General features: G+C 40.2%; 1 protein-coding gene across 3 annotated transcripts in view; it reads right to left on the bottom strand.

Moving 5' to 3' along the window:
* Window positions 1-17,215, bottom strand: part of SNAP25 (synaptosome associated protein 25) — a 123,462-nt gene that overhangs the window by 7,919 nt on the left and 98,328 nt on the right. For 2 of the 3 annotated variants that reach the window (XM_019516232.1, XM_019516231.1), the window contains 3 exons: window positions 7,459-7,576; window positions 3,172-3,297; window positions 447-591 (listed from right to left, as the gene is read on the bottom strand). In XM_019516232.1, coding sequence (XP_019371777.1) covers window positions 447-591; window positions 3,172-3,297; window positions 7,459-7,576 — 389 coding nt within the window. Of the gene's footprint in view, window positions 1-446; window positions 592-3,171; window positions 3,298-7,458; window positions 7,577-7,714; window positions 7,833-17,215 lie in introns of all 3 variants that reach the window. The other variant, XM_019516234.1, reaches the window with a different exon arrangement.

Genomic DNA, 17,215 nt, shown 5'->3' with positions numbered 1-17,215 from the left:
CTGTAATCTGTAGTTCTTTATACTCTCTTCCCTCCCCACCACACCTCCAAGACTCCGTGAGTCCTTGTGGAGGTACATTGAGCCATGCTGTTCGGGCTTTCTCCTGGCTGCTGCCTGTGTCCAATAGCACAGATGTTAACCTCAGACTTTCTCTGCATGATATGTGCTGTACTTTGCATGAAAGTACTACTTTTCAGGAAACAATCTAGCAGAGACCTCCCCTTCTCCTTGTTCCTCTCTTCTCTCAGGCCTCCAGGGCATGAAGGGAGCAGAGGGAACGGGACACATACCACCTGTATGAGTCTCCCACCCTGCTGTAGACCCACAGATGAAGGCTTATAGAGAAGAGCATGAAGTTGTGATGTTTGGCACTGCTTATGAGGCAGTGCGACTTTTGGTGATGGATAGGGAAAAGTTATCAGTCCAAGAGAGAAGTCAGCCCTTACCTTCTCCATGATCCTGTCAATTTGGCGGTTCTGTGTGTCAATCTCATTGCCCATATCCAGGGCCATATGACGGAGGTTTCCAATGATGCCGCTGACCTGCTCAAGGTTTTCATCCATTTCATTTTCTCTGGCATCATTTGTTACCCTGTGAGAGAAGGAACAACTCTGCTGAGTAGAGATGGACTGAATCCAACTGGTGCCTCTAGCTGTCCAGCTGCCCTTATCCCTTCAACCCTGCCAACCGTTGCGCACCCTACTTCCTTCTCTTTTAAGTCTGCATCTGTCACTATGAGTCATTCTAATCTACTAGAACTACTGCCTTCAGTGCTGACTGGCTTAGTCTGTGCTGTCACTAACAGAACTGTATTGCCTATTAGTGGTAGTTCTTTTTAGACTTTGGACCTAAGCTTTGCATGTCCATGAAAAAATATAATACTTAGGAGCAAATTGTGGACCGAAGTGATCCAATCTGTCTGTCTTGCATGAAGTATACCTAACGCACAATGAAAGTTCTGACTCTCTTGACCTAAGACTCATTAAAGTACTGCACAGGAAAAGCGGCCTGTTGGAAATTTCCAGCTAAAATAATTACTTCAGCATGTATGTCTTCTGATTTTTGTTTGTTTTTAATAAATAAATATATTGATTTCTCTTCAGCTTGTCAAATAAGTGTAAATCAACATAAAACCCCTATTGCTGCTATTAATCTTCCTCATCTGTTGTCAGTTTTAATGAGAAGATTCTTGCCAAAGATGAGCAGATGCTGGGAATGAACCTCAGTAGTTTAGGCTTGAATTATGCATTTGCCTTAATAGCTGGCCAGCTATGTAGGGAGCCATGTCAGTGACTGAAATGCTAGAAAAAGCATGGCCCGCTGGGCTCACAAGAGCACAAGCTGCCATGTACCTGTCTTAGACAGAATCCCCTGTAGGAATGGAAAGGGATAAGGAAATGTAGCTTCTGTGGACCAAAATTGCTCCCGGACTCCATTCTTTTCAACATTCTGTAGTCATAACACAATCATATTTATTCAATACACATCCACCATCAAAATGGACCCCAAAATAAGCAGTTTATAGTTAACAGAAGAATATTTACCTGTTAATCCAGTATCCTTAATCTTCATAGAGCAAAATTTGCACACTAATCTATCTTTCTGGGCAGCAGCTGCAGTCAACTGCCTTCATAAACTCAATCAATTGGCTTGCTGCCTACATATCTGTTTTATGGATGCTATAATCAGTATTAATGTATCTGTGAACCTTTTACTAAAACAGTCTTGCAGCTATAATGGAACATTGTTTATTACAAGGGATTTGGTTTTAGCATATAGTGGTTGCCATTAAAATGTCAACATTTTCCTATAGTTAACAATTTATGGTATCTGAGACGTTGTGCCTAGGTCCCAGTTCAGCAAGGTTTGTTAGTGCATGTGTAATATTAAGCACGTAAGTCCCCTAAAGACAATGGGATGGCCCATATGCTGCAAGCTATACAATCACTAGCCTTTGAGTCTAAAGCTCTATTGTAATGCTGTGCTGCATTCTCTGTTGGCAAGAAGTGACATTTAACACTAACCTGTTTTAAAATAGCAATGATACATTGACGTTTACTCATCACTCTGAGTTTCTGGTTTCTTTACAAGTAATTGGGACCATACTTTGCAAAAGTGCAGGAAATCAGGTACGTGTCCCAGCTTGTATGCTGTGAGCCTTAATCACAATATTTCCCAAGTATTATTATGATTAGTTGTAGCTAGATAACAGAAATAGAGGGCCACATGTTTGAGAGACCTCTCATTCTGGAGGCCTGCAGCCTGATTTTTCACATCAGCCAATCACCCGCAATCCTGACTTGACACAGCGGGTGTTCAGTACATCTGAAAACCAAGCTGTAGATCGGGAGTTCTCAGCCTTGTACAAGTCAGGGCACCCCTCCAACAATTTTTCTGAATTGGATGGCACCCCTGCTTAAGAGCCACTATTGTGCTGTCTCTGCACTCCTAAATGCTTTTTAACCAGAGTTCTGCTGATTTTCTTATAAACCTAAAGCAGGCAGGAGCAGGGGGAAGGGCGGGAGATCTTACCTGTCCTGCTTGCAGTTTCTCCAGCAAGTGCAAACCGCTCCTTCAGCCCAGCCTCACTCTAGCTGAGTAGTGTAAAGGGCTATTCCAGCCCAACCTGGCTCCTCCTGGAGAAGTAGCGCAAAGAGCTGTTCCATAGCCCAACCTGAGCACTCCAGAGGGTTGATGCAAATGGCTGTGGCAGGAGCACGTACACTTACCGCAACCTTTCCTGGTCTGAGCTCACATGCTTCTCCTGGAAATGGAGCTGGTCAGGACAGTCCCACTTACTTGGCTTGCTTCTCTTTCCAGGAGAAGCACAGGGAGTCAGACTGGGAAGGGCTGCAGGAAGAGCGTGGGCTCCAGTCTCAGTTGCTCCCCGATGTACCTCTGCACGAGGTGTGCAGGGAATCACCCTGGCTGCAGTATCACCCACATGGCAGCATCCCTGGAAGGGAATCGCATCACCCCATTGGGCTATGGCACTCTGGTTGAGAACTGCTGCCCCTGATGGGTATGAACACCCACAGAATTGGTGGGAAATGTTAGCCAGTTACACAAATGGAGGTAACTAGGAACACACAAGTCTTGACCACATGGAAAAAAATCTAAACATATCTGCAGCTGAGGAAAATCAGAGAGAAAGTGGATAGAAAGTCTCACCTGCGGATAAAGCCGCCGCTGATGGCCATCTGCTCCCGTTCATCCACAACACGGGCGGGCTGGCTGGCTACCACCCCATCCTGATTATTGCCCCAGGCTTTTTTGTAAGCCTCACTTGATTTAAGCCTATGCAAGAAAGAGGGTGAATAACAAAGCATCAAGTGGGAAGAGATGAGTGCAAATATCTTTACTTCTCCAAGATAAGAGCTGATTCAAGCAAATGAGTTTTAAGATAGAGGGGCGTTTATCGTATACCGATATATCATAAACTGGAGCAAAATCTTTTCTTTCTTTTTTTTTTTTTTTTTTTTAACTGCCACAACAACTATGCTGCTCAGAAATTTTGTTTCCAATAGGCTGAATTGCAATCATCAAGCCTACCACACTGCACACAGGTTTTCATTGTGTTCGGTCGGTTTCCAGAAAAGAAGAAAAGAAGAAAAATACAAATCACTGGAAAACATTCAGTTTCAGTTCAACAACACACATATAGTTTGACATAAAACACAAAGAACATACTGGCAGACAGACATAGAAACAAAACTGCCAAGTATAGTGTGTACATCACATCACAGCAACACATCATCTTAGAGAAAAACAGATTCGGCTAGATTTAAACACAGTGCCATGCAAACATTTCCTTTTTTTTCTTTTTTTTTTTCTTTGTTTTAAAGTATATGTGGCATAATGGGCATTTAAAGCCACTAACTTTCCCATGGTGGACAGGGTTGTTCTTGGCATATGCATTGCATGTAGGGCAATTTCATTGGCTTTCTAAATAATATATCGGTACTTGAAAATATTTAACCATACATCGACAGTTGATGTACAAACCTTTGCCCACAGAGACAAAAAGTAAAATAGGCAGAAGTGAGATGAGTGCAGGAGAAAGTAAAAATACAAGCAATCTAGCATCAGAAAGGGAAATTCCTCTACATTTTCTTCATGCACCAGCTACAGGCATGAATAAGAAGTGAAGCATTCTCGCTAAGCACAACTGCCCCAGTAGTTCATCATACTCGTAATGCACCAGCAGTAACAGCCTTCACAATAAGCGAGATGCAGGCAAAAATGGATCTTTTCCTTTTTCAGGAGCCTTAAACTTCAGGACTTTAAAAATATGTCTTTCTGTCAGGTCATTTTATTGGCTTATGCAATCTTTCAAAGAGCCATTTTTGACTGAACTGCCATGGAGAAAAAAAATTAAAATCCAGGCATACCTGCAGTGGCAGATTAGCATGTGCAGCATGCTTTGGGTTGTTCTGACACTAACGTGATAAGAGGTTTTTAAATTGTAGAAAATGGTGAGCTTTTGGGGTCTCTGACAAAAACTTTTCTGTTTCAGAAATTGAGCTAATTTTTATCTAAGCTCTTAGCAATAGCAAATCACAATTTTTATTTTCTGCACAAGGCTGTAATTGTGCAGAAAAACAGCCTTGTGGCTTACAGCTTCATGGAGAGAGTAAACAGTTTTTAAGATGAATTGAGGAAAATATTGTAACAAGTTTTAGATACTCTCATTAACCACATATTGCATAAGCCCACACTGTAGCTGTCAGGATTTTTTGGGGGTGGTTTTTTGCTCAAAGATGTGTTACATACACAAATCATTAATAAAATAATTGCAGTGGGTTGTTTCCCCAATAGTCATCTTTTTTTTTTCTTTTAGAATTTAGTAAGACTTTTAAACACTTTTTTTGTTAAGTTGGTTTTGTTATATGAAATGTATTATACACCATCTTTGGCATTTTTGGAAATTAACTAGGGAAATGCTTCTATATAATTACCACCCAAATGTTTATACATAATTATCACCCAAAATGCTGCACATACAGTCCCAGTTACTCACTTTTTCTTTAGACCCCTGCCACATGCAGAGAGTAAGATATTCTATGACTGAAATGAACTCTCATATTTACCCAGAGCCTGATCCCGACTTTCTTTGTGCATTTAAACCTCCCATTAAAATCAGTGAGTGAAATCCTGGCCCTGCTGCAGCCATTAGGAGTTCTTCCAGTTGATTTCAGTGGGACCAAGATTTCACTCCATGGGAATTTTGGCTGCTCAAGGAATGTAGGATTGGGCCTCAAATTGTGACACATGGTTCATGGAACTTTATTTAAAAGTAGCAGGGGGGTTATTGTATGAGGATTGTATCCTTGTTTGGACTATTTATAATGAATTTAACACCAGCCAGGGAAAGGACCTGTGGTTATGATGCTGTTGTGCCAATGTTGTAGCAATGTTGGTATTTAGGCCTGTGTGGTTTTTAAGCCTATTGGCTTTGTTGAATCCTTGATTCCTGACTTGGATGTCTCTGAGAACTGCCTCTAACAGAAATAATGGCCCAGGCCCCTTGCCTTCAAACCCTTCTGAATGGTCAACGTAATTTGTGTTTTCAGCCACTAAAGTGATGAATTCAAGATTAGAGTCTTGTGTTAGTTTAAAAGAGTAATAGTAACTAGTACTGCAGGGACCACAGCTGTGGTTGTATTAGTAGTACTAATGGGGGGGTACCTTTAAGAACTAGCTTCTTATCCTCTCCCCCACCCCTACACTGCCTGCAGTATCTTTTCTGTGCTCAGGCCAGGAGATTTCAGATACAACAATCGCTGTGGAAAGAACAATATTTGAAAGCCAAATTTTCAGGCAGCATTATCAGAATAGTGCTGACTTGCATTAGCAGATGATCTGGTCATGATGTTCTTGGCTTGCCATACAGCATGTTACCATAGGTACAATGAAAAAGTCAAGATTTACTGTGATGTACCATGAGACCTTCTATACTTAAATGACTAACTTTTGTGATTTGGGGCTACAAGATAATTCCCGTACCAGCTACTATGACTCTAGGAGTCCTAGGGAAGCATATCTGATAATTCAGCCTGTGCTTCTCCTCTTCGCTAGGTCAGCTCCATGCTTAAGGACAGACAGGAGCCAGGGATATAGTCTAAACTCTATGCCACATCACAGCTGCCAGTACAGGGGTTTAGACATCCTACCTATGTATTTATTCATGCTTATATGTGTATCCTTGCATCTCTCCCCTCCTCACATAGGTATCACCTCATGCACCCAACCAAGGCCAAAAGTATCCTGGGCCAAATATATATATACCATTAAGAGGCATTTATACCTTAATGCAAAAATCTGAGTTCAACAGCTGGATCTGTATTTTGCTCCCAATTTAATACCAACATTAAATTTTCCTCAAGGAATTAACTTAAAAATAAATGGAGATTGATCAGATGAAGTGCCCAATCCTGTTCTTACTCAGGCAAAATTCCTGTTGAATTCTATGGGAGTTCTGGCCAGTTTTGCCTCAGTAAGTATTTCAGGATAAGTTCCCTGCTGTTAACGAAGCAAGTGTCTTTGCCCACGGAGGGATTGTCACATGATCTATACACCCAACCCCTCGCAAAACTGGAGCTTGTAATTTATAGATGTATTCTTAATGGCTTGTTTATGCCCTGCCTCACTGCATGCTGGGTCTGTTATCTATTGAGACACATGATGTTTCCAGTTTATTTCCTAACCTCCATATTTGCACAACCACATATCACATTCTTCTGCTGCGTTTAGAACAAGCCTTGCAGCACTTCAAGAACAGCTTTGTTCTAGTGCGATGGCATGCAAGCAGATTCAAAATATTTCAACATTTCAGTTTAGTGTACACTCTACCAAGGAAGAGAAATTTGGCACAATATGTTTAGTTTCTCTAAAACTTGACTCCCTGCAACAGCATATTGTAGCTTGGGGTCAAATTGTAAAATGTCATGTCTCATTTAAGACCTCGTTAGGGAGGGGATCCACTGGACAACACATTGATAGTGACTTCCTTTCTGTAATTTTTATTAATACTCATCTCAAATGATATTTTCTGCATTTTTTTAAACCATGACTTTTAAAGTTTATTAAGCTTATTTGTGAAAAGATATGCTTTAAAATTTAGGGTCTTCAGGAACAAAACAGGTCTGATATTACCATGATTTATTGTCAGCTAGATAATAAAACCACATAAGTACACTTTCTGTAAAATGTTGAAACTTTTCTCAGTAGAGGGTGTTTACCGTGAAGCTTGCACTGCGGTATGCCTGATTTTAATGCATCTACTGTACTTCCCACTTGATTGTCTATGCTATGAGATGAATGCATTGGAATCATAATCGTTTTTTCTGCATGCCACATGCTCATCCTGTCCATGTGCCTAACAAGGATGAGCTTCACAAGGCTTTTAATATTGGCCTTGAGTGCTCAAAAAGATTCAGGCAGGCAGGCGGCACCTACTTGTTACATGGACAGACACAAAGACCACAGAATTTTCCTAGGTCCGTCAAATTCTTTTCTGCTTCTTTCATGTCCTTATTGATTTGGTCCATTCCCTCTTCGATGCGTTCCAGTTGTTCTGATTAAACACAAGTATTTTATCCCCACAGAATGAAGCAGATGGAAAAGGACAAAGAAAAAAAGACAAAAAACTTCAGACATTCACTCTGACAAAAAAACTGGACACCACATAGCAGAGCCGGTACCCAGTACCTACTTGTTACAAGGACATATGAAAAGGCCACAGCATTTCCCTAAATCTTTTAAATTTTTCTCGGCCTCCTTCATGTCTTGGTTGATATGGTTCATGCCTTCTTCAACACGATCGAGTTGTTCTGGTCAGGACAAAGGGATGACAGTGTGGAATGAATTGTATTTTTGTTTGTTTGTGTTCAAAGAACATGAAAAATGATCATGTAAAACTGAATTAATAATGATATTGCAATGCATTGATTTGAGCTGATGCATTGCTGCTGGGATGTGTGCCAGACTCTAGATAGTGAAGAAAGATGTCCTTTGCTAATATGAATAGAGAGAGAGGAAAAAAAGTGATGTTTGAAATATATCAATTTAAACAGGATGTGATGATGTAGAAGGAAGAGTTTTAAACATTAAGGTCCAAAAACATAATACAATACATCCACTTACTAAGACACCAGTGACATCCAAGAGAAAGAAAGAGATAGGGTTATTATCTTTCATTTATTCACATTCACATAACAGAGGGTCTCTGTCAATGGAAAATGCCTGAATTACCCATACTTAAAAATGTATTTGAACTAGATGGTGGTTGACAGTGTAACTGTTTTGATTTGTGGGTGATTGGGTGAGAGAAGAGACAGTAATGGCATTAGGAGTGGTATGAGTTGTTAAGATCCATGTCCAGCTACATATTCTGAGCATACTGAGGTCTGATGTTTTAGTTCCTGTCCAAACCAAAAGTAAAAAATCTGTTGCAAATCACCAGTAACCCCAATGAATGCAGTGCAGATGCAACAACCTAGGGATCTACTCCAAGGCCCAGTGACATTAATGGAAAGATTCCCATGTCTTTGGTGGGCTTTGTGTTAGTCCCTCAGTGAGGTAAACGTAAACATGCTGCACCAGCGTAACTCCTTATACTTTACTGGAATTGCTTCTGGTTTGCACCAAACCATGGGAGTGAAGCACCTGGCGTAAAAACAGGCTTTGTACAGACACTGGACTCATCCATTAATACTAATGGACTTGTGCTTGCTGACACTAGTGCTGAACTTTGTGGACTTTGTAGCTGCTGGTAATTTCATATTGATTTCTCCATAGAAGATAAAGCTGAGAAAAACAGTATGCTGCATCAGCCAGTTCCTTAGTTGTTGTAAATAAGCATAGGACCAAAGAGATCCTGGCTTTTAACATGAACTTCATCGTTTTATACCAGCTGGGGATCTGGCCAGTAATTTCATTTAAATATGGAATGCGGGAAGGATTCTTGAATGGAGCAAAAATTCCTTTCGGTGATGATATAACCTGTCAAAAAAAGCAGATTCAAAATATATGTAGCTAGGAACTGATTAGCTAGGGTTTAAAATGATTAAATTCATATTTCCTGCATCGGATACAGGGAAAAAACGTATGTACATACCTATGAGTTACAACTGAGAGGAAAAGGATTTGAGAATACAGGGATAGTTGCTGAAGTTAAATGGGCTTTATCAAGATAAAACAGTGTATTTTAGAAACAAGGATTGAGCTATGCAACCACAGATACAAATAGCAATATCCTGTTGATTTCAGTAGAATTAGGGGTCCTGATTTTTTTTTATGTGGGTTTGTAATAACACTTGGGTTTGAGTTTTTCAAAGGTCACCAAGGGAGTTGGATTATTATTGAATTTGCCATTCAATGACTTGTCGTTCAGTGCTATGTTGTTCATTTTAATTTTTCCATCCAGCTTTGCCTTGAAAGCGAAAATAGTCAGTGGTCAGTCAGTGTCGCTAGCTGTATGTTGTTGTAATTTTTTTGGTTCCCATCCCCCTGGCTTGATGGTCTTGTGTTTGAGTGTCCAAGGATAACTGGATTATTTACATACATGTGGATAAAAAATGTACATTTTGAGAGCTAAATTTACAAGAAATATTCCTTAAAAAGACAATACATTCCACAGTTGGGAAATTACTCTGGTTCAAGGTTCATGACCATGGTTTAAGAGTTCCAGTGCAGAATTTCTAGTTTTACTGGAAATGAGAAAGTTGGACTTGCAAAATCTAAACTGAGTTTTCAGAGATATCTGTTAGAAGAACCTGGTTTTCACTTGTACGTTTTGATGAGGAAATAACAGAGAGGGACAACACACCTTTGTGGTGCCATTTTTAAAGTTACTATTGTTGTTGTTGTTGTTGAGGATAACTACGTATATTTTCCTGATATTGTAACATTGGTGGGAGAAAGCAAGGCTTCATCACAGATTGTGTATTAATAACAAACTTGGGGTCTAATCCTTCCTTCCTTACTCAGGCAAAAATCTTCTGAAGCCAAGAGCAGAAGCGGGTGTTGAAATGTCACTCCCAACAGAGTCCTATGGGCATTACTGGGAACAATAATGCCCAGATTCTGCAAGGGTTAACTGATGTGTGTAATTTACTTAGCACAAGGACTTCTCACCACAGCTGTCTTCAAAATTTATTGTGTTTCAGTATTCTGAAGTGTGATGCTTTTGTGGTTTCATTACAGCTTATGCTATTTCTGAAGAGGAAAGGGACCACAAGCAATCTATCTTCCATTAAGAAAAGCCTCATCAATCCAAAAAGCCTATGTCACAGAAGTAGCCTAGAAGTCTAGACATCCAGCTGCTCCTTCAAAAACTGCTTGTTTAACCTAAACTTGAAGGGCCAGATCCCTGGCTGGTTCAAACTGTCATAGTTTCCTTGGCTTCAATGGAGCAATATCAATTTACACCAGCTGAACGTCTGATCCTATAAGGCGAGATAAACAAACAGATTCCAGATTCTAACTGTCATGACAGTGGTATAAATGTGGAATAACCTCATGAATCTCACTGGGTCACTCTAGACATATATTGATATAACTGAGATCAGAATAGGGCCTAGGATGTTTTATTAATGGTACAGAAACAGCTAATAAAGGCTAATTTCACATCCATTTTAACTGACTTTCCCTAATCTAACATTTTGCCGGTTTTATTAAATCACTTGGGAGCAGATGCTGTGCTGGTATAGACTGCCATTTATCTATGACACTTGACATCACCTAAGATTCTACCCCTTTATCTGTTCCTTGGTGAAATGTTTCATGATAAGCTTTCAAACAGTTTTCAGTTGTTTGCTGCTGCCTCCTTTAAATGTGCATCATTGTAAGACAGGCAGCTTGGACCCTTTCATTCCATAGGTAGAGTTTGCATGTCAGGTATGTGTTTTGTCAGAATGTATTATGCCTTTCTCCAAGATTCTCTGTTAATAATCAGTTCTTTGCCTTTCTATACCACTTCCTGTCCAAGGAGATTCAAACAGTGGCCATGAATCTGCTGTGAGATTTTTTTATGTAACGGTTTATTCCAGTAGACCAGCAGAGAATGTGGACCATTTGTCTGATGTTATCAGGTCATCCACAGTGTTTCAGCACTTACTTCACCAGCATATGGACCAAAAGGACTCTCAACTCTATAAGACATGGGTCCAAGATTATCTGTTGATCTATCTCCATCTCTGAGACAGAGCAGTGGTGTATCCATAGAACTCAATACTTTCTGCACAGTGAGCATAGATTACGCATCATGCATTCTGTAGTGGACTTCAGAGAAGGGGCCTGGAGGATAAACCTCTATGTTCTTATGTTCTTCTTGGTGGATACTGGAGGGGGTTGGGGAACTTTTTTTCATTTGTTTTTGCTCTGTTTGTTTTTATTTCCTTTTTGTTTCCTTCTTGATTTAGTGGAGAAGCTAAATCAAAAAAGATGTTTCTATAACACATGCAAAAAAGGAGACATTGGGTTAGTTCAATTACCATTGCAAATTAATTCTGCTACTGAGTCCCCTTGATAGAAAATGATCTGCTTAAAACTCTTCCAGGATTTTTCTTATATTGTCCTCATAGATTTTGAAGCCAGATGGGACCAAACTGCATTGTCCTGAAAGAGAGCAGCTGATTGCAAATAGAGATGTACCGACCTGCATGACAGGGTCCTGACTAGTGGGTGGTTTTGAACATTGGACTATAAAGGCTGGTCTTGGTAACAGAAATGAATTGAGAGCCTGTGGTGGTGTGGAGGTTAGAGAGACGCATGCCAATGTGGGCCTCATTGAAGAGGAATGATGCTGCATCCTATAAAGCTGGAGCCTTTCTGGGTTGTTTCCACATTCAGTCCAAACCACAGAAAATTACCATATCCAAGTTTTGAAGGTGTTGAACCTGAGAAGTGTTATGGCCAGAGCTCCTCTGACAAAAATGGGGTTCAAGCTCCTAGCATGCAGAATAGAAAGTATTTCAACACTGGCAATGTCTGGTCATATAGAACCATACAGAGTCTAACAGGTTCCCAAGGCTTCACATTACTGTGATGAATGTGGTACAGGCCAGAATTAAGCCACTATCACAACCAGTTCTACAAACCACTTCCTCTCCTGGGCAGCACAGCTGCATCCTTCCGAGGGCTTCCTCTGAGAGAGCTATCCTGTAGCCATTGCTGACATCTCTTTGATGGTGTTGGCCCCTTTTGTGGAAATGAGATGTGCACCTGGATACTACCGGAGTCCTGCTGGTGAGAGCTCCTGACATCTCACTCCATCAAGTGGTCTCATGCAAGCACTGACTGGAAGAAGTGTTGGGGTGGACAAAGGAGATCCCAATGCAGCTTTGCAGGTGAGGTACTGTTATTCCATCTCGTTGGAAAGGAATGAGCTGGGGCCTTTGTAGTTGCTTCAGTGACCTCTTCAGCTAGATAATATAAACAGGTCAGCAATACCTTGTCATCAGCTTTGTTAAAAGTGGCCAAAGAATATTACCATTGAGATATGACTTCTGTCTATTGCCATGTTGAAATCCAATCATGTTGTGAAATCTGTCTGCATGTCCAGTTGCAATGAATCCAAAATATGTCACATGTTCTTAGAATTTGTTATTTTTTCCATGATTTTTGCCTAGAAATAGAAAATCAGAGATGCTACATAGAAATTTTATCTTTCAGGCACTGGATTTTTGAGTTCTGGTCTGGCAATAGGGCTTGTGAGTTTGCTTTGCTAGTTTGCTTTGCTAACAAATTGATTATTCCTGCTTGGCACAGGCAAGTTTGACTTGCATGAGGCCCCATGGACATGGGACTGTTTTTGGGTGGCGGGGTTAAGTATTTTTCAGGAACTCAGAGCTTTCTTCAAGGCTGAAAGTGTCATGCACAGTTAGGCATGGTGGACTAGCTAAAGCCATCTGCTCCATTGAAGATTTTTTCTGGTCTCCTTGAGCGAGTTTGTTTGATCTTATCTGTGCAGTAGAGTGAGAACTCTTTGTAAAGCCTGATGCTTGTTTCTGATGTTTGCATTATGCAGTTGTGTTGATTAGCTTGTTCACTCTGCAGAATAGCTCGTCAGCTGTGTATTCATTTGCATTTGTTCGGACAGAAGAAGGATCTTTTTGCTTCTTTCAGTGACAGTAGCATATTCCTAATGGCTGACAAATGAGTTGTTGGTGTTCATCTATCTTGTCTCGGGTGAATCCTTTATGGGCAAAACACAGGCTGTCTTAATGAGTGACCTTATTCTGCTATCTTTGAAATCCATGAGAGAACTTTCCCTGATTTCAATGAGGCAGAATCAAGCCTGGTATTTCTCTCTGTAGTATACCATATCATACCATTACTTGGTGGAAAACATCCTGAAGGATAGCAGAGCTGTAACAGCCCCACCTGCAAATACTTCCCAAACATGATGCCTATAGATGAGAGAGGACATTTCCCTCCCCAGTGGTGGATGAGGCACAGAAGCTTTCAGCTCTTTACCATCCCTATGGGCTAATGGGGAAAGCCAAATCCAATTTCTTAGCCTCACCACCTACTTTAAGCTTAAACTGTGAGGACTGTTCTCAGTGTATTTTTTTTTTTTTCACATTCAAATATAAATGCTTTTAAACATCAACATTTTTTAAGTTACCATCTTCTGGTTATATACTTTGTGAATTCCAGCTATTGTAATTGTGCAAATCATCTGTTATTGCACTACATGTTTTAAGTTTATAATTTAGGTGACGTATTTTAATGATTAAACAAATGAAGAGGTTTCCTTTTTCTGAGCTGGGAATATGGATTTGGAGTCTATGGAAATAATTTTCAGAAGTGCCTCAGTAACTTAATATCCTAAGTCACATTTTCAAAAGTTACAGAAGGTTGGACTCACAAGGGCATGTAAGCAGGTAGATGCTTACCAGGATTTTCAAAGGTGCCTTGATGCCCAATTCATGAGTCACTCATTACCTATGGGAGTTATTGAGGAGGAATATCCACACAAGCATTCTTTCCTCCTTTAAACCATTTCCTGGTACGAACCAATGGTACGAACCAATGGCTTTGGTGAGAAATGGAGGTTCCTTTTCAGGGTCAAAGGGAGTGTCAGGTAATGACTGGTTTTTATGATTGCCTAGGGCCAAATCCAGACACATTCAGATCAACTGAATGATTCCCATTGATTTCAGCGAGCACAGGGTCCAGCCAGTTCTCCGAGGTAGTCGCATTCCCTGGAAGATCTCTATAATGACTGGTATTGTGAAATTCTACTTTCCTACAGTTTGCTGCAAGGGTCCAATGTGTGGTTCAGATTTGTTTGTTGCAAACCGTATTGAAATTTAAAAAAAAAACATTTTTTGGTCCAGAAATCCTTTTAAGTAACTGCTGTTAAAAATGCATTTGGCCTCTTTCTTCTACAGCAGTGGTTGTCAGTTTTTTAGACTCAAGACACTCTTCAATAGATGTCAGACATCCTTTGATAGACTCAAGGCACCCCATTGACAGTGCCAGCTCTTAGTTTTTCTTCCTTTCTTGACTACAGAAAAATAATAGAGAAGTTCTTCTGTTGCAAAAAACTCAGAAAGATCACAATAAGTCAATGTTTTTAACACTAAGGGTTGCTATTTTATCTTGTGAATGTTTGCACACCTGACAGTGCTAATATTGTATGGTACCCCATGGCAGCCTTGAAAGGCATCATGGGGTTACATATGATTGCTTTACAACTGTGGTTTCAAAGACTTTTCATGTATTGATGCCAGAAAGTGAGTTCTGCTTTGTGCTGTTGAGACTGTAGTCGATTCAGAGGAATCTTTTTAGTAAATTAGCTGCCACAGATTTAGTTATCTAGAAAAGCTACAAAAAGTTTTGAATGATTAGGAAGATTAGATATCATGTTAGCCAACCACTGGAAAGATTAGTGGCATGCTCTTTAGGTACTATATAGCACCTAATTGTCTTGTAACTCGTGCAGTCAGGTCAGCTGAAAAAAGATCACATGGCAATGTTAACAAATTATTTCATTAATCTGATAATCTGATGAGACATCCATTGCAGTACACTCATTGTACGAATTGTAGGATTTTAAAATATAATCACAATTATATTTTGTCTAATTACACATAGTAAATACATTGCAATTAAAGAAGCTGCATCAGTTATTAGTGGAATTACACACTGCTAAAAAGACACAAACATAATTATAATGCATTTAACGTAATACAGTTACAATATTTCTGGGGTTTGCAGAATTTTTATCAGTCCATTTTACTTGAAAAAGCTGTAATCTATCATTGCAAGGCTAATTTACTGAAGCTTCTAAGGCATGACCGTAAGCAATTTAAGGAGGCTTTTATGTTGTCTGACTCTCTTCCAGTAAGTATTGATTAACTACATATCTGATCATACAGTGGGCATATCAAATCTCACTGCCAGTGGGAGTTCAGTACTGTGATTCCTGTGGGTAGTAATGTGTGTAGCTGACCTAGCCCTCTACAACTTGCTCAGGAAAGCGTTCCTTGCTCTAGCGACCAGTACATTTTCAGGCAGTGGGACTACCTGAATGACTAAAGACTTCTTTCATACAGAAGAGTTTTTACATACCAGTCCTTAAATGGGCAAAAAATTGAATGTAAAGCAAGGATTAGATAACTAAAATGCGCTGTTTTTAAAATGCCCCCTGACCCGATAGGAGTTAGGCATCTAACTGTCTTTTGCTGTTGCAGAATTGCCAGTTTTCTTGTAGCTTAGATTTTGGTGTGTGTAAAAGCTTTTAACTAACTCTTTTGAACACTTGAAGTCCCATTCATGGAGAAAAGCACTGTGTGTGGATAATTTAGCCCTGCAAAAAGGTCTCAGTTGACTTTGAATGAGAATTCCATGCATAGATCCACCTAGTTATAGACTGACTTTCGCTAGCAGTGTTTGTGACTATTGATTTATTTTAAATGTGGAGTTAATTTCAGTGTCACAAAACATACATGTTATTTATGCAGGCACTGCCTATCTGTTTTAACCCAACTAATTCTTGCTTTCTAGAATCAAAGCAAGTCTGTTTGCTTTTATGATTAATGAATAGTTTGAATTTCATTCAAATTAAATCTCATGAGAGAAAAAGACATGCTTCTACTTTTTCTGACATCAAGATATCTTCTCTATATACAGGTTAGCTTTGGAACAGTAATGATTTTTCTAACATTTTAAAGGTGAAATGTATCCTTGGGCAGAAGACGAGTACACGACCTCTGCACCACTTAACTCCTGTTCAGACCTTTAGAACTGGGTTGTGGTTGGCCCCGAGAAGAGCATAGAACATGTACCAACCTTCTGCAAAAGAATGAATTTAGCATTAAAAGAAAACAGGCTAGCGACATATTCTCTCTGTCAGAATGCTATGCATGGAGTACTATACATGAAGGGAAAGAAATACCTTCTCTCTGGCATTATAGTCTATGGGTGCACACAGAAGTGACAGTTTTTCCCGATCTGGCTCCTGAAAGCACTCTACAGCTGTGACCACACAGACATGCACAGCTACAAAGTGTCTTAAAAGGGCCCAATCCCACAAAAATCTGAACCCCACATTGCATGAGGGTTCAGATGAAACGTTTCAAAAGAGAGCACCTTCAGTAATTTATGTCTGCTTGCCTCCCAGCCTGTTGCTTGTTTCAGAATAGGAGGGGGGAAAGGGAGCAGAAGGAGTTTGGCCTGGGGGGTTTTGAGCCCAAGGTGGGGGGACTCCAATTCACCCACCCCACCCTCCAGCACCAGCTGGGAACCCCTAGACTGAGCTCCCTCTGTTCCCTTTTCCCCGCTCCCATTCTGAAAATAGGGTGGGCTGGGAGGAAGGAGGGGCCATTGCTAGGGGAAACTGGTTGCATGCTGGCAGGTAGCAGCTAGATTCCCCTCCGCCCTGGAACCAACAGTGAACTTCTGTTTGCTCTGGGGGATCGTTGTAACTCATAACGCTTCCTGCAAAGCCTTCTCAGTTACAGTGGGGAGCCGCACATCTGTCAGTGCCCTGTCGCTTGTGATTGCAGATCTAATTTGGATCTAGGTAATCTTTTTTGTATCTGAGGGGTTTTTTTTCCTTTGGAAAAATAGTTCATTCACTGAAAATCATTATTGTTTGTTATCCAACTGCTTCTGAATTTCTACTAAATTTAGCGAATAGTTTAGGACAAAAGAATATAAATCAGTTTCTGGAAAGTGTGAATGTTTCATTTTCAAGTTTTTG

This window comes from Gavialis gangeticus, unplaced genomic scaffold (assembly GCF_001723915.1).
Source record: "Gavialis gangeticus isolate Ggan-Ray unplaced genomic scaffold, GavGan_comp1, whole genome shotgun sequence".
Classification (NCBI taxonomy): Eukaryota; Metazoa; Chordata; order Crocodylia; family Gavialidae; genus Gavialis; species Gavialis gangeticus.
Note: the sequence above shows the minus strand (reverse complement) of the source record. Positions and strands in the feature narration are given on the sequence as shown.